Below are 23,031 nucleotides of genomic sequence, written 5' to 3'. Positions count from 1 at the left end.
AATAGGGCCAAGGAAAATTACATGGACTTAAATTTCCAGGGTAGCTGACTTATTTTGTGCCTTAGAAAAGCATATTTATTTGGTGAAACAGTACTTTAGAATGGGACCATTAAGTAGCATCCTTCACTAGTTATCTTTATCTTTCCCTGGAGTTAAATGAGAAAATGCCATGGTGTAAGAGAAAAAAGACCTGTAACTCAAATGAACCCTGGATGTGCTGTGCACTGAAGGTAGTGCAATAATAGCGTTCAACTCTGCATTCACAAGATTCTCCTGGAGTACTGCTAAACAGATTATTAGTCAGCTGGTTTCTGGTTCAGTACATCTGGGTAGGCCTGGTGATCTGCATTTCTACCCAAGTTCCCAAGAGGATATTCATCTGGGAGCCACTTACGCACTATTCAACATTCATCTCAGTTCCCATTTCTGTCAATCCTGTAGGAGTCTATGCCTATCCTAGTTATTGAGACTGGTAGTGAGGATGGTGAAATGGCACAAGATAAGGTAAGTACAAGGATATTCTCATCAGTTTATTAAGAGCAGAGTATGTGTAGCTGAACTTGAGCCTCGGGTTGTCCAATGGCAATCTTTCCCTAAATGAGCACACATCTCGCAACTTTTTTTCAGTTTTTTTATTTTTGGCTTTTGGGGCAATGGTATCTTTTCAATATGAAAAAAAGCAAGTTCAACACAAAGTAGAAATTTGAAATGTAGGACAGGACAAAAATCAAGGGTGTGTGGGGAAAGGGAATAGCAGAAGGAAGAGCTGAGGTGTTGCCAAAAGGTGGAGGGTCTCCCTGTCCCCTCTGGAAGAATGACTCGAATGATTTAGGTGGCAATACACTTTTCCATATGTACACAGCAGAGCTGGAGTTTTGTTAGGAAAAAGTGGGGAGTGGGAGTGGGCCTTTCCAGAGACTTTAGGAGATCAAGGCCAGTCCCTCTTTCCCCTGGGGAAAAGGAAGAAATTGAACACGTGAAGCAGTTTATGTAGGAGGGAAGGATCCCACTCAACAAAGTGGCACAGACCCCTCAAAAGAAACAGCTCAGGACTGAGCTTGGAAGAAGACTAAAAATAGACAATACTGTCAACATCTCCCCTGAAGCTGAGAGCAAGAAGATTCCTGGATTTGGACTTCAAGAGCCTGGATTTCCCTCTCTAAAACTGCTCTAGAACAGAAAACCCTACCTTCTCAATATGTACCTCTACTGCTATGAGGTAGCTTGGTTTCCTTTCCCCTGGGCTACCACATGGGCTTAAGATGGTGGTGATGTTTTCAGCACATGTTCTAAATGGGATCTAATGAGACCCAGCTTCTCGGAGAATCACCTTAAAAAACAAAGGGAAATATCAACTGCACAAACGGGAAAATGGACACCAAAGGAAAATACACGGTCACCCAGAACAGCAGAAATCTAGGTTTCCCAGAGTGGAAGAGAGGAGACATTCAACAAACGACAAGTATTTATTGAGCGCCTATTACGTGCCAGGCACTGTTCTAGGAACACCCCCCCCCCCCAAAAAAAGGGGAAAAAAAAAAAAGAGGCAGAGAATGCAAATTCTGAGGGAGAGGACAGGGGCAGCTGAGGAAGAAGGAATGGAGAAGCCTAAGGTGATGGTACTCTGCCTTAAGCCTCCTCTTCAGCCTCCTCACCGAAATCCTCCTCTTCTTCTGCGGTGGCATCCTGGTACTGCTGATACTCAGAGACAAGGTCGTTCATGTTGCTCTCCGCTTCGGTGAACTCCATCTCGTCCATGCCTTCGCCTGTGTACCAGTGGAGGAAGGCTTTGCGCCGGAACATGGCTGTGAACTGCTCTGAGATGCGCTTGAAAAGCTCCTGGATGGCTGTGCTATTTCCAATGAAGGTGACTGCCATCTTGAGGCCACGGGGTGGGATATCGCAGACAGCGGTCTTGACATTGTTGGGGATCCATTCCACAAAGTAGCTACTATTCTTGTTTTGCACGTTGAGCATCTGCTCATCTACCTCCTTCATGGACATCCGCCCACGGAAGACAGCAGCCACAGTGAGGTAACGGCCATGGCGAGGGTCACAGGCAGCCATCATGTTCTTGGCATCAAAGACCTGCTGGGTGAGTTCAGGTACAGTGAGGGCCCGATACTGCTGGCTTCCACGGCTGGTCAGAGGTGCAAAGCCAGGCATGAAGAAATGGAGACGTGGGAAGGGCACCATGTTGACTGCCAGCTTGCGGAGGTCAGCATTGAGCTGACCAGGGAAGCGGAGGCAGGTGGTGACACCACTCATAGTGGCTGAGACAAGGTGGTTGAGGTCCCCATAGGTTGGCGTGGTCAGCTTGAGGGTGCGGAAGCAGATGTCGTACAGGGCCTCATTGTCAATGCAATAGGTCTCATCTGTGTTCTCTACCAACTGATGGACAGAGAGGGTGGCATTGTAGGGCTCAACCACCGTGTCAGACACTTTGGGGGAGGGCACCACACTGAAGGTGTTCATGATGCGGTCAGGGTACTCTTCTCGGATCTTGCTGATGAGCAGCGTGCCCATGCCAGAGCCTGTGCCCCCACCCAGTGAGTGGGTCAGCTGGAAGCCCTGCAGGCAGTCACAGCTCTCAGCTTCCTTCCGCACCACATCCAGGACTGAGTCCACTAGCTCAGCCCCCTCTGTGTAGTGGCCCTTGGCCCAGTTGTTGCCAGCCCCAGACTGCCCTGGAATGAGGTGAACAAAATTCTCTTTATTAGCAAAGCATCAAAGATAAAGGACCCATTTCCACTCTTCAGCTTTTAGAATAACGTACACGAATGTGCCTTTTTTCTCACTCACCTGTGATACATCCCTGCCTCAGTATCTACCATCTAAAGCGGTCATTCCCAACACCCTGCGTTAGAGATCTCAAAACATATCCCCAGATAAACGCTCCAGCATTAAAAATAACTTCTTGGGATCCCTGGGTGGCGCAGTGGTTTGGCGCTTGCCTTTGGCCCAGGGCGCGATCCTGGAGACCCGGGATCGAATCCCACATCAGGCTCCCGGTGCATGGAGCCTGCTTCTCCCTCTGCCTATGTATCTGCCTCTCTCTCTCTCTCTGTGACTATCATAAATAAATAAAAATTTAAAAAAATTTTTTTTAAAAATAACTTCTTAGCTCTTGCAGTCTCCTTCCTTCAAATACACTGAATAGCACTACTAATATGTGCATAACTCACCAAAAACAAAGTTGTCTGGTCTGAATATCTGCCCAAAAGGACCTGAGCGAACAGAGTCCATGGTCCCGGGTTCTAGATCCACCAAGATAGCGCGAGGTACGTATTTGCCACCTATATGGAAGAAAGAGTAGAGTAAGAATTGGTGGACCAGAAGACCAAATGGAGCTGGAGGACACCAGGGGGCAGCAGAGCTGACCTTTTGCCACACCGTGAAAAGTCAAATCAGGGTAAGACCTTTAAAAATCAGACCCATCCCCAGGTGGCTTCTCCAGGGCTGGAAAGGAGACCCCGGAAAAGTGGGAGCCCCGCGTTCCCGCCCTCACCTGTAGCTTCGTTGTAATACACGGAGATGCGATCCAGCTGCAGGTCGCTGTCACCGTGGTAGGTTCCGGTGGGATCGATGCCGTGTTCATCGCTGATGACCTCCCAGAACTGCCGAGGAAGAGCAGGGAGACTTGCACAGCTCTGGTCCCAGCCAGTGATGCCCCCCGACCGACACATTTCAAGTGCAAACACGCACGCGGAGAGCGCACCTCCACGGCCTACCGGGCACTCTGCTTGCCCGCCGCGCCCTCCACCAGACACCCGCAGCCCCCGAAGGGCTGCAGCGTCCACTGCTCGGGTTGTGAGGGGGTGCAGCCGCGGAGGCCCGGCCACCGGTGGACGCGGTGCGGTGGGCGTGAGCCGCGCGGAGGCTGCCGAGCCGAGCCGAGCCGAGCCGAGCGGCACACCCTCCCCCGCGCACAGCGGGCCGGGGTGAGGGACAGAGGCCGCCGCAGTGGACGCCCCTCCACGTGACTGCGGCGCCCGCCCGTCGGCGCTGACAAAGGGAGGCGTCGCGCGTGGGCGGGGGCCCGTGCCGCTAGCGCGCCCCCAGCCGGCCGGCTCGGCGCATGGAGCCCCGCCCCGCCGCGCCCCGCCCCGCCGCGGGCTACAACGTAGCGGCAGGACTTCCTCCCCGCCCTGCCCCCGCCACACTGTAACCGCGCGCAGAAAAAGAAACTACCCCCACCTCCGGCTTGAGCCTCCGATTTTCTTCCTTTGCCGGCTTGTTACGCCTGGCTCTACGTACGGATTCTCGGCCCTTCTCCCACCGTGTAGCCCTGGGGGACCCTTGAAAGAAAAGGATCCTCCCGCCCTCTTTCTCCACATCGGTGCACGCCCTAAAAGGGTCTCTTTACTGGAGATGAAAGGAAACTAATCCCGCGGCGACCAGTCTTCCGTCCACGAGGGCCTACGGGACCGCCCCTCGCGGGCTGCCCACCCTGGCGCGTCGCGCCCCCCTCCCCACCGTGGGCCCAGGGCCCCGCGGCCGCCGCCCAGCCGCGCTCCCTGTCCCCCTCCCCTCCGTGGGCCGGGCCCCCCGCCGAGGGGATGCACACGGGGACAGCCTCTCCGCGCTTTATCTCGGACCGTTTCCGCATCTCCTCTCTCCCCGTTCCTCGGACCACAACACTTTCAAGTAAAATTTTAAAGAGCCAGTCTTCCGACTCCAAACCCGAAACGTCCTCAAAAGCTCACCCAAAATTAGCCAGCCGAGTACAATTCCCCCGCTTTTCAAAAGTAAATTCTAGGCGCAACCGTGTATTGTATACGGAAAACTTTTGAGGGCAAAGCGGGACAATGGATGGAACGCAAATATGTCCCACATTCTTCATCATTTAGCTGGATTTTTTTTCTTCTCAAAAAAAAAAAAAAAAAAAACCATAGTTAAAAGAAAAGGCTTAAAATCCTTACCTTGGCACCGATCTGGTTACCACACTGACCGGCCTGGATGTGCACGATTTCCCTCATTGTTAAAATTTATTTTAATTCTTTTTGCTTCTCTCAAAGGTGTGTACGGGGCAGAGAGTGAGATGGGTTTTTCCCTATACTGCAATTCGCAGGCTGGAAGGACGGGACGCGTCCGGAGGCTGGAGCAACGAGGTCCGAGCGCAGCGGCAGGAACGTTCTGAGAGGTAGAAAGAAGCGGGGAGGGCGAAGAAGGAGGAAAGGCGGGCAGGGCGGGGCGCGCGTGCGCGGAGGCTGCAGGCGGGAGAGCGCCCGCGCCGCGGCAGGCAGACAAAGCCTCACTGGGGCGGGCCCTCATTGGTCGGTGCCAGTCACGTAGGTCCTGTCTGTTGGGCTCCGCTCGGGGGGTGACGCTGGCTCCCTGGGAGTCGTAGTCCTCCATTGTTGTCTACGCTGGAAAATGAAGGGAGGGATGAGTGGATACTGGATTTTTGGGTTGGGGGGGAGGGTAGAGTTGGCCTTGTTGTTGTTGTTTTTTAGTGAAAAATGACCTTGCGCAAATTTCTTTCCCCTACACTTGAGTTTTTTGTACTAAAAGGGAGTCATTTGGGGGGATACAGGCATTGGGAACCCTGGGGTGCCAGGAGTTGGAAGGCGAAGTGGGCACGCCCTGAACGTTCCCTGCTGCGGTAGCTCTTGGTAAAGAGGGCTGCTTAGCTCAGCTAAAACTGGGGAGAAATGCGGCACCCTGCTCTGGTAGCAAACAGCGGGTCCTTCGGTGACCCACGGCATGAAATCCAGGAAGCCGCTGCTCCCCCAGATAGGAAAAACAGGGGATGGCCCTCCTGCTATTTCCTTGGAAATTTTCTAATGATAATGTTTAGAAAGAGAAACAAAAATGCAGCAATAGGTTTTCAGAGTAGAGATGTAATTGAGGGTGTGTTCAAATAATAAACTGAATGGTTTAGAAAAGCCTGTATTTAGAATCTGAAGTCAGAAGTCTATCCATGAAAGTGATGAAGTTTTTGGAATTATAAGGTGAGGTTCGGAGCCGACGGCCAAGAAATGATTCTTGAGATGTCTTTGCTGCGAAATGGTGGTTTTATTAAAGCAGGGGGACAGTACCCATGGGCAGGAGGAGCTGCTGCCCTGCCCCGTGAGGGGTGGCTGATTATATACCTGGGAGTTGGGAGGGGTTTGAGGATAGTGTACTCTCTAAGGAATTTGGAAGCAAGGTTTCCAGGACCTTGAGGGGGCCAGCTATTGTTGGGAAAAGGTCACTTATTACCATCTAATAAAACCTGAGTCATGAGACCCTTCAGATGTGTATGGGTGGGCCATGTGCTTGGGGGATGATTGCCAACATGTATCTTGTGGGTTTAGATAAAGGATCTTTCTAAAGGAATTTTTATGTTAAAATACACTTACAGGATCCTGGGGGTCGGGCTAAGATTGCCTTTTCTCCTTAGCAAAGTATGAACAACGAGGCAGTTGAGTCCGTAGAGGAAGGTCCCTCTCTGCCTGTTTCAAGGGCTTGTCAATGTGCTGCCCTGGGCTTGTGCTTTGTCCTCAGCCAGTCCTCTGTTCCCCCATCAAAAGGGGTTCTTAGGGCAGCCCCAGTGGCTCAGCGGTTTAGCGCACCTTCGCAGGGCGTGATCCTGGAGACACGGAATGGAGTCCGACGTCGGGCTCCCTGCATGGAGCCTGCTTCTCCCTCTGCCTGGGTCTCTGCCTCTCTCTCTCTCTCTGCGTGTGTCTCTCATGAATAAATAAATTCTTTAAAAGGGGGGGGGGGGCATTGAAGCAGCATTGAAGACACTGCTTTTGTCGAGAGAATTATGAGGTGAGGTGCCTGAATTTCAGTGTCTTCCAGGATGCCTCTCCAGACATTTTGGTGGAAGTGTTTTTCAGTTTGCCGAATTCACTGATTAGGGGGCTGGCCATTGCAATCTCTCAAAAGCCTCAGGATTGAAACAAAAGAGGGGGGCTGATGGGAGAAAATTGGATGGGCTCAAGTCAGAGGGGCATGCTCCTTAAGGGTTCGTTTGATAGATACTAAGTGTCCACCAAGCCAGAAGCTAGGGATACAAAGTGAGTAAAAATTAGTTCCCCTGTCTTCAGTCTCTGCAATTTGATGGGAAATGTGTAAACAATGGAGGGTGTTACCACATTGTAATAGGACATAGGACTTGTGCTATCAAGGTCATCATTGTTCACTCACAGTCCAGTCAACACATTTCTCCTCACCTAAACAAAAAATAAACAGCAAGTTGTGCAAGACCGTCTCTACCCACTTAAAAGAGAATGTTCTGTGTTTCAGGGCATGATCATAATGAAAGCAGTCATTTTGTGCTAGTGGGGAAAGTCCAGAATTTAGAATCAGAGGACTTGTCTCAAGTTGTCCTTCCCTTCCATTAGCTGTAGGAACGTCGGCAGGTCTTTTAACTTCGCAGACTTCAATTCCCCCCCTGAAATCTGATTGTTGTGGTTGGAGGACAGATAATGAACGCAAAGGACTTCCTAAAGTACACACGTAATAGTATTGTCACTATTCTCCTCTCTTCTTAGTGTGAGATAATGAAATCGATGGTTTTATCATCCGTCCTCCACCTCTTGACAGACCTCGGTCAACCTTTAAGACAGTTAACAAACAGTTCTCCCTCTTTGCCTAGGGATCCTTAGGAAAATGACCTCCACATGTCCATCAGGATGTAGTGTCAGAAAGGGAAGGACATGACTTGCCCTAAAAAAGCCAAGGCCAAAGGAAATGAATTTCCACTGTGATGGAGACTCTTCCAGCGGCACGCCTACGGGCAGCTCTCCAACCTGCAGCCTCCGGCCACGACTGCAACCCGCAGCTCATTTCCATTTCTCCTGAGTCAGCGGACTCCATGTCTGGGAGGACCGAGGAAGGCTCTCTGGCCGCGGCCGACGCCTCGCGACGACGGTGGTCGGCCCCTCTATCCACCGACGGGAGCCAGACTCTGTGGTCGCGGTTTGGAAATCTGCGCGGGAAGTGGGCGGTGCGCGGTGCGCGGTGCTGCGCCGTGCCCCGGAGCTGCCCAATCGGGGCGCGCCACCCAGTGCGCGCACGGCAGCCTCGGGTTACCGCCTCACGTAACCGGTTTCAGGCGCCCAGGAAGGCCTGCCCCGTTGAGCTGCTGAGGGGCGGGGCGGGGCCTTGGCGGCGCCTCCCGGTTGGGCGCTTCCTCAGTCGGCGGCTGTGAACGACAGCAGCAGCAGCCAATCAAAGGGCCGGGGCCCTCTCGGCGCGAGCTCCCGCGCGCCGGGTCGCGGCCGTTACTGGCGGCGCGCGGGGACTCACAGTGGGTGAGTTGTGGGGGCCGCGCCCACCGCTCCGCGGGAGCCATCTTGATCCTCCCGTAGGGCGGGAGGGGCGTGCCCTGCTGCGACGGGGCGGACGGCACTTGCCAGTTGGTTTCTCGGATCATAGTATTCAGCCTTACTTGACGCCCCTCCCCGAGGTTAGGTATGAAGACGGGGAGACGTGGGGCCCGGCGGGAAGCCCCTGGGGTGGAGATGAAAGATGGTGGCGCCCCGGAGGAGCCGCGGGGCCTGGGCTCCCGCTGAGTCCTGCCTTCGGGACGGAGTTAGCTCTCTCCCCCGGGACGACGCCTGCTTTCCCTGTCAGCAGTTAACCTCTAAGTGAATTCCACCCTCACCGTTTTGAGTTTTCATCACCTTCCATTTGTCCTTTCGCAGGAGGGTGGGGTTAATTTTGTTTGTTGTGTGACTGTATTCCGAGCTCCTTGAACAGTTCCAGGTGCGCAGTACGTGCTCAGTAGGTATTATTGAATGAATATGATGTGACCTAGGGGAAGAGACACAGTTTGCGAAGGCAGAAATGGAAAGTAATGGTTGCGGTATGGTGAGAAGTATCAGGGGAAGTAAAAGTTCTCCGACCACGGGGGGCATGTGGGGACACCAAGAACAGAGAGAGCAGGGACGCCTCCAGGAAAGGCCTTACTGAGGAGGCGACATTTGGACTGAATCGTAAATCATGGGTAGGAGTTGGACCAGGAAACTAGGAGCTAAGGGCCAAGGAACTGACCGAGGCATGCAGGTACGGGGAACAACAGGAACGGTGTGTTCAGAGTTCGGGGAGAAGGTCCATGTGGCTGAACCATAGGCTTTGGCAGAGGGGAGCAGGACCTGAGGTTCAGATCATGGAGGATCTTGCTAAAGACGTGAGATTTTATTTCATCCTGTGGGCATGGAAAGCCATGAAATATTAAACAGAGGACAGAAAATACCTTGTTTACCTTGGGCAAGTTCCTTAACCCACCTATGTTGCAGTTGCTTAGTCTGATAGAGTAACAATAATAGTTTAAGACATTTTTATGAGGATTAAGTGAGTGTCAGTATAAACTAGAGTAATGCTTCATAAAGAACAAGCCTCTGTGTACCTCGGTTGTTAGGATTCTCGGCAGTTACTCGATCACATTGAGATGTTCTGCTAAAGTATAAAAAGCATGCGGTTTGCCTCCAGAAGCACATTTATTCCTATCCTTTCCACCTACCTGCTATGTTACCCTAAGCAAGTCATTTAATGTTTTAATGTTTTAGCCTTAATTTTTAAGGCTTTATTTATTTATTCATGAGAGACAGAGAGAGGCAGAGACATAGGCAGAGGGAGAAGCAGGCTCCATGCAGGGAGACCAATGTGGGACTTGATCCAGGGTCTCCAGGATCAGGCCCTGGACTGAAGGCAGACGCACAACTGCTGAGCTACCCAGGTGTCCCTTAGCCTTAGTTTTTTAAATGCCTGCCTCATATGTCCATGATGCCTAACACATAACACAATGCTGAGCACATAGTTGATGCTTGGCAAAGTTTAGCTCTCTCTAAAATATTTTTTTCAGGCTGTGGGTTCCAAACCAGTAAGTGGATGGTGAAATCAATTTAGCAGGTTGCAGATCAGCATTTAAACAATAGTGGAGGGATCCCTGGGTGGCGCAGCGGTTTGGCGCCTGCCTTTGGCCTGGGGCGCGATCCTGGAGACCCGGGATCGAATCCCACATTGGGCTCCCGGTGCATGGAGCCTGCTTCTCCCTCTGCCTGTGTCTCTGCCTCTCTGTCTCTCTCTGTGTGACTATCATAAATTAAAAAAAAAAATTAAAAAAAAAAAAAATAAACAATAGTGGATGGGGGAAAAAAAAAAGAATGAAAACTGTCAGTATATCATATACCATAAGGCTAAGCATTGCTTTTTCTCAGAATGTTTGTCTCTTTACATAAGCACATGCATTTGTAGTATGTGTACTTGGAATTTCATACTGTTTATTCCCAACCCCGTAATATTTATTTATTATTATAGACAGAAATGTTTTTTAAATAGTTCAGAAGGATAATAACAGGATGGTTGTCAGAAGGAGACATGACGGGACACCTGGGTGGCTAAGCGGTTGAGCGCCTGCCTTCCACCCAGGTCGTGATCCTGGGGTCCCGGGATGGAGTCCCACATTTTATTTTGGGATTTTATTTATTTATTCATGAGAGACACAGAGAGAGGGGCAGAAGGAGAAGCAGGCTGCCCGCAGGGAGCCCGATGTGCGATGGGATCCTGGGACCCCAGAATCACCACCTGGCCCGAAGGCAGGCACCCAACCACTGAGCCATCCAGGTGTCCCGATAAATAAAATCTTAAAAAAAAAAAAGGAGACATGTCAATCTCCTATAACTCTCCAGGGTTATCTCCAGTTATCAGCCTCCTCTCTCAGACTGCGCAAGAACCTGAGACGATGATAATGTGTTTACTTCCCAGGTCATGGAGGACACCCAGGCTATCAACTGGGAGGTTGAAGAAGAGGAGGAGACAGAGAGACCCAGTGAAGCCTTGGGGCGTGGCTTAGAGCCTGTAGGGCGGTTGCATATCTTCAGTAGTGCCCATGGACCAGAAAAAGGTCAGAGGTTCTTAGATGATAAAGTACTGGTATAGGCCTCTTATTTTTATGGGGAGGTAGTTGGAGGGTTGTAAGCATCTTTTATATGTTTCGAGGAGATCAGAGTTTTTCACTGGGAATGCAGAGGAGGGACTGATTGAGTTGATTGCTCCTGGCAAGTACCCTGGACTCAATGGGCTCAATTTTACTTTGGTAGAAGATGAAGAGATTCAGATGGAAATCCAGCATGGTCTGGAAATGAATGGTGGTGATGGTTGCACAACAATGTGACTGTACTTAATGCTACTAAACTGTACACTTAAAAATGGTTAAGTCGTAAATTTTATGTATACTTTACTGCAGTAGAAAAAATCCAATGTGGATGGATGGGGTATTGACAATGAATAACGCATTGCTTATATTCTTCAATACTTATACGTCCTACCGTCTTTTATTTTTCTTATGTGTGTGGGGACCTTACTTAACATGGGTAGTGGGGTACTTACTTAACAGGAATATTTTCCTGATAGCAGGCCAAGACTCAGGCCTTAACCTATCTATCTCTCTAATTCATAGATTTTCCCCTGTATCTTGGGAAGAATATGGTAGGCCGAATGCCTGATTGCTCTGTGACCCTGCCCTTTTCATCCATCTCCAAACAACATGCAGTCATTGAAATCTTGGCCTGGGACAAGGCACCTGTCCTCCAAGATTGTGGCAGCCTCAATGGTACTCAAGTCCTAAGGCCTCCTAAGGTCCTAAGCCCAGGGGTGAGTCATCGGCTGAGGGACCAGGAGTTGATTCTCTTTGCTGACTTGCCCTGCCAGTACCATCGCCTGAATGTCCCCCTGCCCTTTGTTTCCCGGGGCCCTCTAACTGTAGAAGAGACACCCAGGGTACAGGGAGGAACTCAACCCCAGGGGCTCCTGTTGGCTGAGGACTCGGAGGAGGAAGTAGGTATGTTTGTATATTGGGAGGGTGGGTGAGAAGATGGGGATGGTGAGTATAGAACAGTCAACTAACTTAATTCTTTTTACTCTTAGATTCTCCTTCTGAAAGGTGTGTGGTGAAAGAACCAAGGACCTCCCCTTTGGCAGCAGTAGTTCCAGAGAGGTAAGTGCCAAAGGGCCAGATACTTACATCTTTAAAAGGAGGAGGAGGAACCAGGGACTGTAGAATCTATCTGCAAGAGATGATTGTTATGAAAGTGGGGCTGGGGAATTGCACATACTCTTATGCTCAGCTGAAGTTTTTTTTTTTTTTTTAATTTTTTATTTATTTATGATAGAGAGAGAGAGGGAGGGGCAGAGACACAGGCAGAGAGAGAAGCAGGCTCCATGCACTGGGAGCCCGATGTGGGATTCGATCCCGGGTCTCCAGGATCGCGCCCTGGGCCAGAGGCAGGCGCCAAACCGCTGCGCCACCCAGGGATCCCAGCTCAGCTGAACTTTTATTGAGCATCTCTGATGTGCCAAGTGAGAACTAATTGCTGGAGAGAAAAGAAAAAAACAAAAACAAAAAACAAACAGCTACTGCCTTGTGTCTGCCCTTAAGGTGCTCATAGTTGAGTGAAGTATTCCTTCTTGGGAAACAGATGATATCAACCCTTTCTCTTCTGTTCCCTTTTACAGTGATGAAGAGGGGCCTTCTCCTGCCCCAGATGGCCCTGGGCCACCTTTTGCCTTCAACCTGGACAGTGACACAGATGAGGAAGAAAGTCAGCATTCAGCAGCGGGAGAGGCCTCCTTATCTGCCAGAAGAGGCTCCACTGCAGAAACAGAACAGCTGAAAGCTATGACACCTGCAACCCAGCTTGGAAAGGATCAGTGTTCAGTGAAGGAGAGGAACAATAACACAAAAGTTGAGAGGGATGCAAGGAATGGGGTGGTCTCACTTGGGGGGATTCTGGAGAGAAACCGAAGTGCTGGGGAGGACAGTGACACAGATGTGGATGAGAGCAGGCCTCCAGTAAGGCCTGCTGAAGTCCATTTGGAAAGGGCCCAACCTTCTGAATTCATAGACAGTGATACTGATGTGGAAGAAGAACGGATCCCTGCAACACCTGCTGTAGTTCCTATGAAGAAGAGGCAAATCTTCCACAGAGTTAGTACAAAGAGTCTTCAGGAACCTGCTTTGGTACATCTACAGGAGAACCCAGCTGGTAGTGATACAGATGTGGAGGAAAGTGAGATCCAACCGGCAGTCCCTCTGGAGAGAAACCAAATTTCCATGGTGATTGACAGCAATACGGATGATGAGGAAGAAGTCTTAGCAGCACTCACTTTGGCACGTCTGAAAGAGAGCGGATCTGATACATGGAACAGAGGTACAGATGTGGAAGAGGACAGGGCCCAACCTGTGGCCCTTCTGGAGCAAAGCCAAACCTCTGCTGGGAGAGATAGTAAGACAGACATGGAGGAGGAGGGTCTCCCAATGGAAAACAGAAGAACTGTGCCCAAGTGTCATACAGACAAGGCATGCTCAGAAAAGAGGCAATTTCCTCTCCAAGACAATGATCTAGAGGTAGATAAGAGCTTACTTGAGGTCCACCTGGAGAGAAATCAAGCCTCTGCCACCATAGACATCACACAAGTGGAAGAGAAAGTCCTACCAGGACCAGCTGTTATACTTGTGGAGAAGCATCAGGTGCCTGTGGTATGGACAAATCAAACAAATGTGGAAGTAGAAGGGGACCAAGCAAAGCTGCCTGTGATGCACCTAGGGGAACCCCAGCCTCCTCTATCTGAGGACTGTGGGACAGATGTGGAGGAGGACACATCCTTAGCAGCCTCACTGGTGGCAGATACTGGAAAGCACCAGCTTCTAGCAGAAGGGGATGCTGGGACAGAATCGGCTGCACCAGTTCTTGAGCAGGAGAGAGTTCTTGAGGCGAGGGCCCAGGGGGATTCACTTGTATCACAGGTGGAGCAAGATCTTCTCCCTGTCTCAAAGGAGAACCTTATAGATCAGGTGGTGGACACAGGCACTTCAGGAGAAACCATCCAACCACAGAGAGAGGGAGCCCAGACCCCCACAGAAAGGAAGAGGGAACCACATGTGGACAGGACCAAGAACTCTGGAGACAACCATGGTGGTAAGTGCTGGCCTTCTTCCTTGACTCCGAAAAGAAAGAATGCTTATAGAATATCTTAGTCCACTTGGGGTACTGTACCAGAATACCATAGGCTGGGTGGTTTATAAACAATAGAAATTCTTTCTCATGGTGTGAAGGCTTAGAAGTCTAAGATCAAAGTTCTGGTATGGGGCAGGCCCCGTGGCACAGCGGTTTAGTGCCGCCTGCAGCCCGGGGTGTGATCCTGCTGGAGACCTGGGATGGAGTCCCACGGCGAGCTCCCTGCATGGAGCCTGCTTCTCCCTCTGCCTGTCTCTCTCTCTCTCTCTCTCAGTCTGTGTCTCTATGAATAAATAAAATCTTAAAAAAAAAAAAAAGTTCTGGTATGATTGTGTTCTGATGAAGACCTACTTCCTTATTCATAGGCAGCTGTTGTCTCACTGTGTCCTCACATGGTAGAAGCAGAAGGGCACAAGTTAATTGTGGGGTCTCTTTTATAAGGGTACCAATCCCATTCAGTGGGTTCTACCCTCATGACCTAATCATCTCCCAAAGACCTTACCTCCTAATAAAATCACATTGGGGATTAGGTTTCAACATATGAATTTTGGGTGGGATACAAACATTCAGTCCATTGTAGAGGGCTTGGGGTTGGGGAGAAAATGGTAGAGAAAGAGTAAGGAGTTAAACATGAGATACGACTTATCTATCTTATATTGCTCCCCCATCAGATTCTGAAGACCTGGACCTACAGGCTACCCAGTGTTTTGTGGAGAGAGAGAATCAGAGCCCAGAAGGTGAGGGCATCTGTGTTGTATGGATGTTGGTGCAAGTGGGAGCTGGGAGCCCAGACTGGTGGTCCTTGAAGGTTGTGAAAGCTGGTGTAGGTGGGGCAGAAGGCCAAGAATGGGTCCCCAGAGTTCTGTGGAAGAGCTAGGCGTGAGCCAGCTTTTCTTCTGCAGCAGTCCAGAACATGGAGGATGAAGCCACTCAGGCCTTCCTGGCTACTCTACCCCAAGAGTCTGGCCCTTCCTGTTACAGCTTCCAGGCCTCAGGTATAAGAAACTCTATCCTTCATGCTCCTAACTTGGCATCATTGCTTTTTCTCTTTACATGTTTCTTTCATATTCTTTGACTTTTTACTGACGTTTCTCCATCTCCATCATTTTTAAAGAGGCTGCTATGAGAACTTCTGTATGCATGTGGGATCTTATTTTTTTGGTCCTCTTCCCAACTTTCCTTTAATGACCAGCTGATGGTGATGATGATGATGATGATTATTAGGTTTATTATTCATGAATTTTTTATTTTAAAAATTTTATTGCTTTATTTGAGGGAGAGAAAGAGAGCACACCTGCACGATTTGGGGAAGGGGTGGAGGGAGAGGGAGAAACACGTGCTCAATCCCAGGACCCAAGATCATGACCTGAGCTGAAGGCAGGCGCTTAACCTACTGAACCACCCAGGCAATCCCTATTATTCATGAATTTATCTTAATCTTTTCTCATCCTATTTATTACTTTCCCAATCTGCATCTCTCTCTCTCTCTCTCTCTGTCTCTGTCTCTGTCTCTCTGTCTCTCTGTCTCTCTCCCTGACTCTTTACTTCCAGGTGCCCTGGATGAGCCGTGGGAAGTCTTGGCAACACAGCCATTCTGTCCAAGAGAGTCTGAGGCCCCTGAGCCCCAGCCCATTGCTGCCCACATTGATGCCCATGGATCTTGCCCCTCTACACCTAGGACAGCACCACAAGCCCAACATCCAGAGAGCCCAGTTCATGCAGAGCCACTGGGGATTCAAGGCAGAGGGATGCAGACTGTGGAGAAAGACATGGGTACACCAAGAGAAGCACCAGAGGAGGTGGCCCCTGAGAGAGGCCCATTGGACAGGGAAACCAAGAAGCTGCCAGCAGGAGAGAGAGAAGATGTGTTAGGAGAAGAGTTAACGAGAGGGATACAGGTGTTAGCTAGAGATAATCAGGAACAAGAGTCTGACCAAAAGGTGAAAAGTGCAAGTACTGAAAGGAACATGGAGAGTTTAAACATAGAAATTGAGGTACCCAGGGAAGCACAAGAGAAAGAGACAGAAAAGCAGTCTATTGCAAGAGAAATATTTGAGAGAGAAGCAGAGAAACCAGTACTAGAGAGAGAGGGTGAGCCAAGTGGATTAGGCATGAAGGTACCAGAAGTAAAACTGGAGAGAGGCCCACAGAGAGGGGAGATAGAGAAAGGGAGCCAAGACCAGGAAGGGCAGGCCTCCAGTCTAACACCAGAGCCTAGTGCAGGGATGGGGGCCCAGCAGGGACTTGCTTCAGTCCCAGGAGCTTCTGGGAGCCAGTCAGGTGGAGCCCCGATGAGCCCCAGCAGGCAGGAGAGAGGTAAGTGAAGGCAGAGGGGAACCTAAGGTGGTACACAGCACTTGTGCTAAACAACCCCTAAGTGGCTGAGTACTTAGACCCCAGCTACATACACTTGTTTTTACTTTCTGTCTAGGCCACCTGACTTGCAAGGCACCACCTGCTGAGAAGGCCTCTGTGGTGAGAACTGCTTTTTCTACCTCCCTCTATTTCACTGCCCCTTCCCCTGACCTTGCTTTAATCTCTTCCTTTCTCCATCTTCCCAATTTTCTTCCATTGTCACCACTCCTTAGTTGGCTCTGTACCTTTCCCTTCACACCTATCATTTTCTGTATCTGTTTCCCAAGGTCTGTCTCCCTCTGCCTGACTTAGAATGTCCTTTTTTTTTTTTTTTTCTTCATGTCTTTCCCATCTTTTTCCAGCCATCCTTTTATTACCATCATCCATCTGTGGGGAACACTATACTGGCATGAGGATAGGTCTGTGGGAATGAGGACTGCTTCCTCCCTAGGAAGTTCCAAGTCTCATGGAAGGGAGGTCACAGACAAGTGAAGTGCCAGGAAACACTCTAACCATAAACAACTATCAAGAATAGTATCTAAGTACTGTCTCTCTTCTCTCTGCCTCTTCCTCCCTCACTTACTTCTATTTCTCCTCAGGGTGATCAGGAATCCGCAGATGCTCATCTGCCTGCTGCAGTGCCTGAAGCTTCAACCCCACACCACAACCCCCTCCTCTCTCAGAGTCAAAAACATCCTGTGTCTCAGCCCTTCCTTTCTTCCTCTCCATCTTCTTTAGAGCCCATTCCCAGGACCAGACAAAATGGGAATCAGGAAGTTCCAGGGACTCCTTTATCCTCAGAGATGGAGCCTCTGTATCCAAAATCCAGAGTCAGGCTCCGAGGGTCCTCCAGGAAGGCACTCTCTGCAATTTCTTCTTTAGCCCTTGAACCTCACTCAACCATCCCCACAGACCAGCCCCTCTGTCCTGAGCCCACATCTCGGGTCACTCGGGGCAGGACACGTAGGTCCTCTCTCAAGACCCCTGAACTCCTTGTCCCTGAAGTCCAGCCTTCCACCTCCAAAGACCAGTCTGTCACTGCTGAGCCCATATCTCAAGGCAGGACACGTAAATCTGTCAAGACTCCTGAACCAGTCGTCTCCACAGCCACTCAGAGCAGGGCACTTAGGTCTTCTGTCAAGACTCCCAAAGTAGACATCTCCACAACCCCTGCGCTCCAGCCTTCTACTTCCAAAGACCAGCCTGTCACCCCTGAGCCCACATCTCAGGTCACTTGGGGCAGGACACGTAGGTCCTCTGTCAAGATCCCTGAACCAACTGTCCCCACAGCCCCTGCACTCCAGCCTTCCACCTCTGAAGACCAGTCTGTCATCACTGAGCACACATCTGGGGGCACTCACAGCAGGACACGTAGGTCTTCTGTCAAGACTCCTGAGCCAATTGTCCCAACAGCTCCTGAAGTCCAGCCTACTATCTCCAAAGACCAGCCTGTCACCCCTGAGCCCACATCTCCGATCACTTGGGGCAGAACACGTAGGTCCTCTGTCAAGACCCCTGAACCAACTGTCCCCACAGCTCCTGAACTTCAGCCTTCTACCTCCAAAGACCATTCTGTCATCACTGAGCCCACATCAGGAGCCACTCACAGCAGGACACACAGGTCTTCTCTCAAGACTCCTAAGCCAACTGTCCCCACAGCCACTGAGCTCCAGCCTACCACCCACAAAGGCCAGCCTGTCACCCCCAAACGTATATCTCAGGGCAGGACACCTAAGTCTTCTAGCAAGACTCCCACATCAGTTGTCTCCACAGTCCCTGAGCTCCAGGCTTGCACCCCCACAGACCAGCCTGTCACCCCCAAACTTGCATTTCAGGCCACTCGGGGTAGGACACAAAGGTCCTCTATCAAAACCCCTGAAACAGTTGCCCCCACAGTGCCTGAACCCCAGCCTTCCATCTCCACAGATCAGCCTGTCACTCCTGAGCCCACATCTCGGGCCACTCGGGGCAGGACACATAGGTCCTTTGTCAAGATGCTCCAGCCAATTGAACCCACAGCCCCTGATCTTGAATCTGTCACCCCCACAGATCAACTGTTCTCCCCCAAGGTTCAGGGAAGTCAGGGTAAGATGCTAAGGTCTTCTACAATAAGTGCTGTGCCAGTTCTTACCACTCCTGAATTCCAGCCTTCTGTCCCCACAGACCAGCCTATTCCCCCTGAGCCCATCTCTCAAGCCAATTGCAGCAGGAGGCTGAGGGCCACTAGGAACCATAAGTCCCTTATAGCTCCCATTATCTGTGAGCCCTACTCTGCACTCCCTGAACCTAAATCTCGGTCCTCAAGGAACCAAAGACAAAGAGCAGTGAGAGCAGTTGAGTCCCTCAGGACCATTCCCAAGCCGGCCTTTGCCCAGCTTCCTGAAGCCCCCACTCATGCTACCCAGATCCACAAGTTGGAGGCAGCAGGCAGATCTGAGTTCACCCTGGGGCCCCAACCTAAGGCCTCTCAGAGCCACAAGAGGCCTTTGGCTACTGTGGATTCACCCCCACCTCAAAAACGGCACCAAAGAGGAGAAGTCACCCAGGAGACAGTGTTCCTCAAGGAGGAGGAAGAAGATCCAATGGAGAGACCAAGGGAGGAGGAGGTGAGGACAGGGCCTGACTGTGAAGCTAGGAAAGGGCTTGGAGGCTCCGAAACTCCCAGCAAGATCTTTTTCAATCCCAGGATGTAGTGGTTCCAGGACCAGGCAAGAGAAAGAGAGACCAAGCAGAGGAGGAGCCCAAGGGAATCCCAAGCCGCAGTCTTAGACGAACCAAACCTAACCAAGAGTCCACAGCCCCCAAAGTAGGAGAGAAGGGGCATGGGGCTTGGTGGGAGGCAGATGCGGGAGGATGGGAGGATACCAAGGGGTTTGGAAACAGGCGCTGATGGCATGGGTTGCTGTGTCCAGCTCAGGCTAACTCCCTCCGCAGGTTCTCTTCACAGGAGTGGTGGATGCCCGTGGTGAGCGGGTAGTGCTGGCCCTCGGGGGGAGTCTGGCCAGCTCAGTGGCAGAGGCTTCCCACTTGGTGACTGATCGAGTCCGCCGTACGGTCAAGTTCCTGTGTGCCCTGGGGCGGGGGATTCCCATCCTCTCCTTGGATTGGCTTCACCAGGTGAGAGGCTAGAAGATGACAGCAGAGGTACCATGGCAGAAAACTACTCTTAGGGTGCCCTAGAAAGGGGAAGGAGGGGCCCAGGAAGACCAGGGAGGTGAGTGAAACAGAAAGCTTAATTCAAAAAACATTGTAAGCTCCCTCCAAATGCTAGGCAGAAGAGCTGGGTGGTGAGCTGGGCTGAGCTTTGATGCTGACTGCTACTGTCCTTAGTCCCGCAAGGCTGGTTGCTTTTTGCCCCCGGATGAATATGTGGTGACTGATCCTGAGCAGGAGAAGAACTTTGGCTTCAGCCTTCGAGATGCCCTGAGCCGGGCTCGAAAGCAAAGGTTGCTGGAGGTAAGAGGCTGTCTTGTGCCCCATGCTCCAACCCTCCCTCCTGAGGCTCCCCAGCTATTCATAGCCTCTCAGTGCATACATCTGTGGCCTCCACCATTTTTCTTTCTCTTAGGGCTATGAGATCCATGTGACTCCAGGAGTCCAGCCACCACCACCTCAGATGGGAGAGATCATCAGCTGCTGTGGAGGCACTGTACTACCCAGCATGCCCCGGTCTTATAAGGTATGGGTGGGAACACAAGTATTGAGAGGATAGGGGAGCCCTGTAGTATGTAAAGGGATAGGAATGAAGGAGAAGTCTGTTGATTCCAAGTGGATTTATTTGTATTGTATTTTAAAAATTTTCAAACATACAGAGAGAACCTCTATTATCAATGAACCTCCATATATCAATCACTCAGAATTAACAAGGTAGTTTAGATTTTGCTACATTTTCTTCATGTATTGTTTTTCTTTGCTGAACTATTTATTTTTTAGTTGGTTTTTTTTTTTTTTAAGATTTATTTATTCATGAGAGACAGAGAGGCAGAGATACAGGTAGAGAGAGAAACAGGCTCCTCCAGGGGAGCCCGATGTGAGACTTGATCTTGGATCCTGGGATCACACCCTGAGCTGCAGACGCTCAACTGCTGAGCCACTCTGAACTATTTTAAAGGAAACTGCATACATCATATTATTTCCCCCTATATACTTAAAGTATACTTTTCTAAGAAATTATGTATTTTTTTTAACGTAATGACAATGCAATTATTGATCCATAACAAAATTAACAATAGCTTCTTAGTCATTTTCTCATACTCCATTAGTCAGATTTCTCCAGTTGGCCAAAAAGTTCTCTTTACAGTTCAAACCAGGATTCAAACAAGGTCTATGTATTGCCACAATTGCATATCTCTTTATTCTCTTTCACTCTAGAAGATCTTCCCCCCACCCCCAACCCACCCAGGCTTTTTTTTTTATTTTTTATTCCATTGACTTCCTGCAGAAACTAGGTCAGCTGTTTTTTACAATGTTCCCGTCTGGGTTTTACTGTTTGCCCCCATGCTGTGTCATTTATCTTGTTCTTCTTTTACATTCCTTATAAACTATAGTTAATTTTAAAAGCTTGAATAGGGATGCCTGAGTGGCTCAGCAGTTTGGCATCTGCCTTCGGCCCAGAGTGTGATCTTGAAGACAGAGGATTGAGTCTCACATTGGGCTCCCTTGCATGGAGTCTGCTTCTCCCTCTGCCTTTGTCTCTGCCTCTCTCTCTGTGTCTCTCATGAATAAATAAATAAAATCTTTAAAATAAAAAAAAATTTTTTAAATAAAAATAAAAGCTTGAATAAATTCAGGTTTGGCTTTTCTGGCAAGAGTACTTTTGGCAAGTGCTTCATATCAGGCAGTCTATTTCAGTGATGCTGAAACTGATTCGTGGGTTCTGAACCTATTCCTAGAATTCTTTTTCACCTCTGACTTTGTCTTTGCTGTCTTTCCCCAGCCTCAGAGAGTTGTGATTACATGCTCCCAGGACTTCCCTCGATGCTCTATTCCGTTTCGGATTGGGCTGCCCATCCTCTCACCTGAGTTCCTGCTAACAGGAGTGCTAAAGCAGGAAGCCAAGCCAGAGGCGTTCATCTTCTCCACTTTGGAAATGTCATCCTCCTGAAAATGTCACTACAGTACTCTTTTCCCTCCCAGACCAGTGAATAAAAGTGTTAGAGTAAAATATGGAAGAAAGAACCTAGGGCTTTAGAGATGGTTGGGGTAACTTGACCTGACTTATCTTGGAATATTATGGGTAAACAACAGATAGGGAGGTCTGGAGCCACAGATTTCTTAGAGTTGGGTGGTACCATACTCAGATATCTTAGCAGAACTGATGTACTTACTGCTCTGGGCAGACACAGTATCCTACCTCCCGTTTGGAAGCCACTTCTTTTCCTCTTACTGGGATCCTTACTCATCCTCTGAAAGATAGTGGAACAGTTTTAGTGTCAGGAACTTGAAGGGATGCTGGGAATGAGTAAATTTGAAGTTGGAGTTATGGAATCCTCTAGAATATTTTCCTTTCTCCTCCATCGTGTTAGAAGCGTTCTTTAGCTTTGACTTTGAGCAAATCTCTGCACTTTTCTGGCCTGCTTTTCCAGTGTTTACAAAATTAGCTTAGGTTAACGTCTGATAAATATTCACTCTGTGCCTTATGGTGTAGTGCGGTTTTTTGTTTTTGTTTTTGTTTTAATGCGGTTTTTTTTTTTAAACGTATCTTAAATTTAAATTTTAAGAAAGTTGGTTGATTACAATGATACGGAGAAATTATAACCCTTATTATACATTCCTGGTAGGAATATAAAATGGTTCAGCTACTGTGGTAAACAACCTGACAGTTTCTCAAAAAAAATTAGATGTAAAATTACCAAATGACCCAGTAATTCCCTTAGTAGGTATACACCCAAAAGAATTAGAGTGTTCAAACAAATACTTGTACAAAAATGTTTATATCCACACTTCACAAGAGCGAAAAGGTGAAAAGAAAAATGTCTATCAACATTATTTATGTGAATAAACACATGTGAAGTATCTATACAGTGGAATATTATACATCCATAAAGGGAGATGAAGTACAGATTCATGTTACAGTGTTTTAAGGATGAACTTTCAAAAGCATTATACTAAGTGAAAGGACCCAAACACAAAAGGTCACCTTGGATGATTCCACTTACATGAAATAACCTAGAATAGGTAAGTGCATAGAGACAGAGTAGAGTGGTTGTTGCCAGAAGCAGGGGAAGTGGGGAATGGCTGCTTAATGGATACAGGGATTTATTTTGGAGGGATGCAAATGCTTTGAACTAGAGATAAGGTGACTGCCCAAATTATGAATGTATTAAATGTCACTAGACTTTTTTTTTTTTAATTTTTATTTATTTATGATAGTCACACAGAGAGAGAGAGAGGCAGAGACACAGGCAGAGAGAGAAGCAGGCTCCATGCACCGGGAGCCCGATGTGGGATTCGATCCCAGGTCTCCAGGATCGCGCCCTGGGCCAAAGGCAGGCGCCAAACCGCTGCGCCACCCAGGGATCCCATAGACTTTTTTTTTTTTTTTTAAGATTTATTTATTCATGAGAGACACAGAGAAAGAGAGGCAGAGACACGGGCAGAGGGAAAAGCAGGCTCCCTGCAGGAAACCTGATGAAGGACTTAATCGCGGACCCCAGGATCATGCCCTGAACTGAAGGTAGACGCTCAACTGCTGAGCCACCCAGGCATCCCTAGACTATTCTTT

At 49.4% G+C, this 23,031-nt stretch overlaps 2 protein-coding genes across 33 annotated transcripts; one reads left to right on the top strand and one right to left on the bottom strand.

Annotated features, from left to right (window-relative positions):
- Positions 1-1,447: 1,447 nt before the first annotated feature.
- TUBB (tubulin beta class I) lies at positions 1,448-8,039 on the bottom strand. Its single transcript, XM_072727139.1, has 5 exons — positions 6,345-8,039; positions 4,923-5,369; positions 3,509-3,617; positions 3,186-3,296; positions 1,448-2,687 (listed from the first exon to the last, which is right to left on the bottom strand). The coding sequence occupies exons 2-5, from the start codon at positions 4,977-4,979 to the stop codon at positions 1,630-1,632; spliced, it is 1,335 nt and encodes a 444-aa protein (XP_072583240.1). The 5' UTR covers positions 4,980-5,369; positions 6,345-8,039; the 3' UTR covers positions 1,448-1,629.
- On the top strand, positions 7,932-22,324 carry MDC1 (mediator of DNA damage checkpoint 1). 32 transcript variants are annotated; one of them, XM_072727125.1, is made up of 16 exons: positions 8,133-8,246; positions 10,702-10,840; positions 11,396-11,589; positions 11,702-11,776; positions 11,863-11,932; positions 12,451-13,913; positions 14,624-14,689; positions 14,855-14,947; positions 15,504-16,268; positions 16,384-16,427; positions 16,907-18,913; positions 18,994-19,113; positions 19,242-19,424; positions 19,638-19,763; positions 19,876-19,986; positions 21,244-22,324. In XM_072727125.1, exons 6-16 carry the CDS (start codon positions 12,614-12,616, stop codon positions 21,409-21,411), a joined length of 4,983 nt encoding a protein of 1,660 aa, XP_072583226.1. In that variant the 5' UTR covers positions 8,133-8,246; positions 10,702-10,840; positions 11,396-11,589; positions 11,702-11,776; positions 11,863-11,932; positions 12,451-12,613; the 3' UTR covers positions 21,412-22,324. The 32 variants fall into 32 exon arrangements, with proteins under 32 accessions (XP_072583047.1, XP_025846157.2, XP_072583174.1 ...); XM_072727044.1 differs by having other exon boundaries at positions 8,166-8,246; positions 14,858-14,947; XM_072727120.1 differs by having other exon boundaries at positions 8,174-8,406; positions 14,858-14,947.
- The last annotated feature ends 707 nt before the right edge of the window (positions 22,325-23,031 follow it).

The sequence above is a fragment of the Vulpes vulpes genome, chromosome 1, assembly GCF_048418805.1.
Source record: "Vulpes vulpes isolate BD-2025 chromosome 1, VulVul3, whole genome shotgun sequence".
In the NCBI taxonomy this organism is placed as follows: domain Eukaryota; kingdom Metazoa; phylum Chordata; class Mammalia; order Carnivora; family Canidae; genus Vulpes; species Vulpes vulpes.
The sequence above is the reverse complement of the archived record's forward strand: the minus strand, read 5'-3'. Positions and strand labels throughout refer to the sequence as shown.

Bases quoted from the DNA above. Each gene is read 5' to 3' on its own strand.
- TUBB (XM_072727139.1), bottom strand. From the start codon at position 4,979: ATGAGGGAAATCGTGCACATCCAGGCCGGTCAGTGTGGTAACCAGATC. The intron at 3,297-3,508 runs GTGAGGGCGGGA...TCTTCCATATAG, and splicing joins GTATTACAACGAAGCTACAG to GTGGCAAATACGTACCTCGC. The intron at 2,688-3,185 runs GTGAGTTATGCA...ACCTCATTCCAG, and splicing joins ACCAGACAACTTTGTTTTTG to GGCAGTCTGGGGCTGGCAAC.
- MDC1 (XM_025990372.2), top strand. From the start codon at position 10,705: ATGGAGGACACCCAGGCTATCAACTGGGAGGTTGAAGAAGAGGAGGAG. The intron at 11,777-11,862 runs GTATGTTTGTAT...TTTTACTCTTAG, and splicing joins GGACTCGGAGGAGGAAGTAG to ATTCTCCTTCTGAAAGGTGT. The intron at 19,114-19,241 runs GTAGGAGAGAAG...CTCCCTCCGCAG, and splicing joins AAGAGTCCACAGCCCCCAAA to GTTCTCTTCACAGGAGTGGT.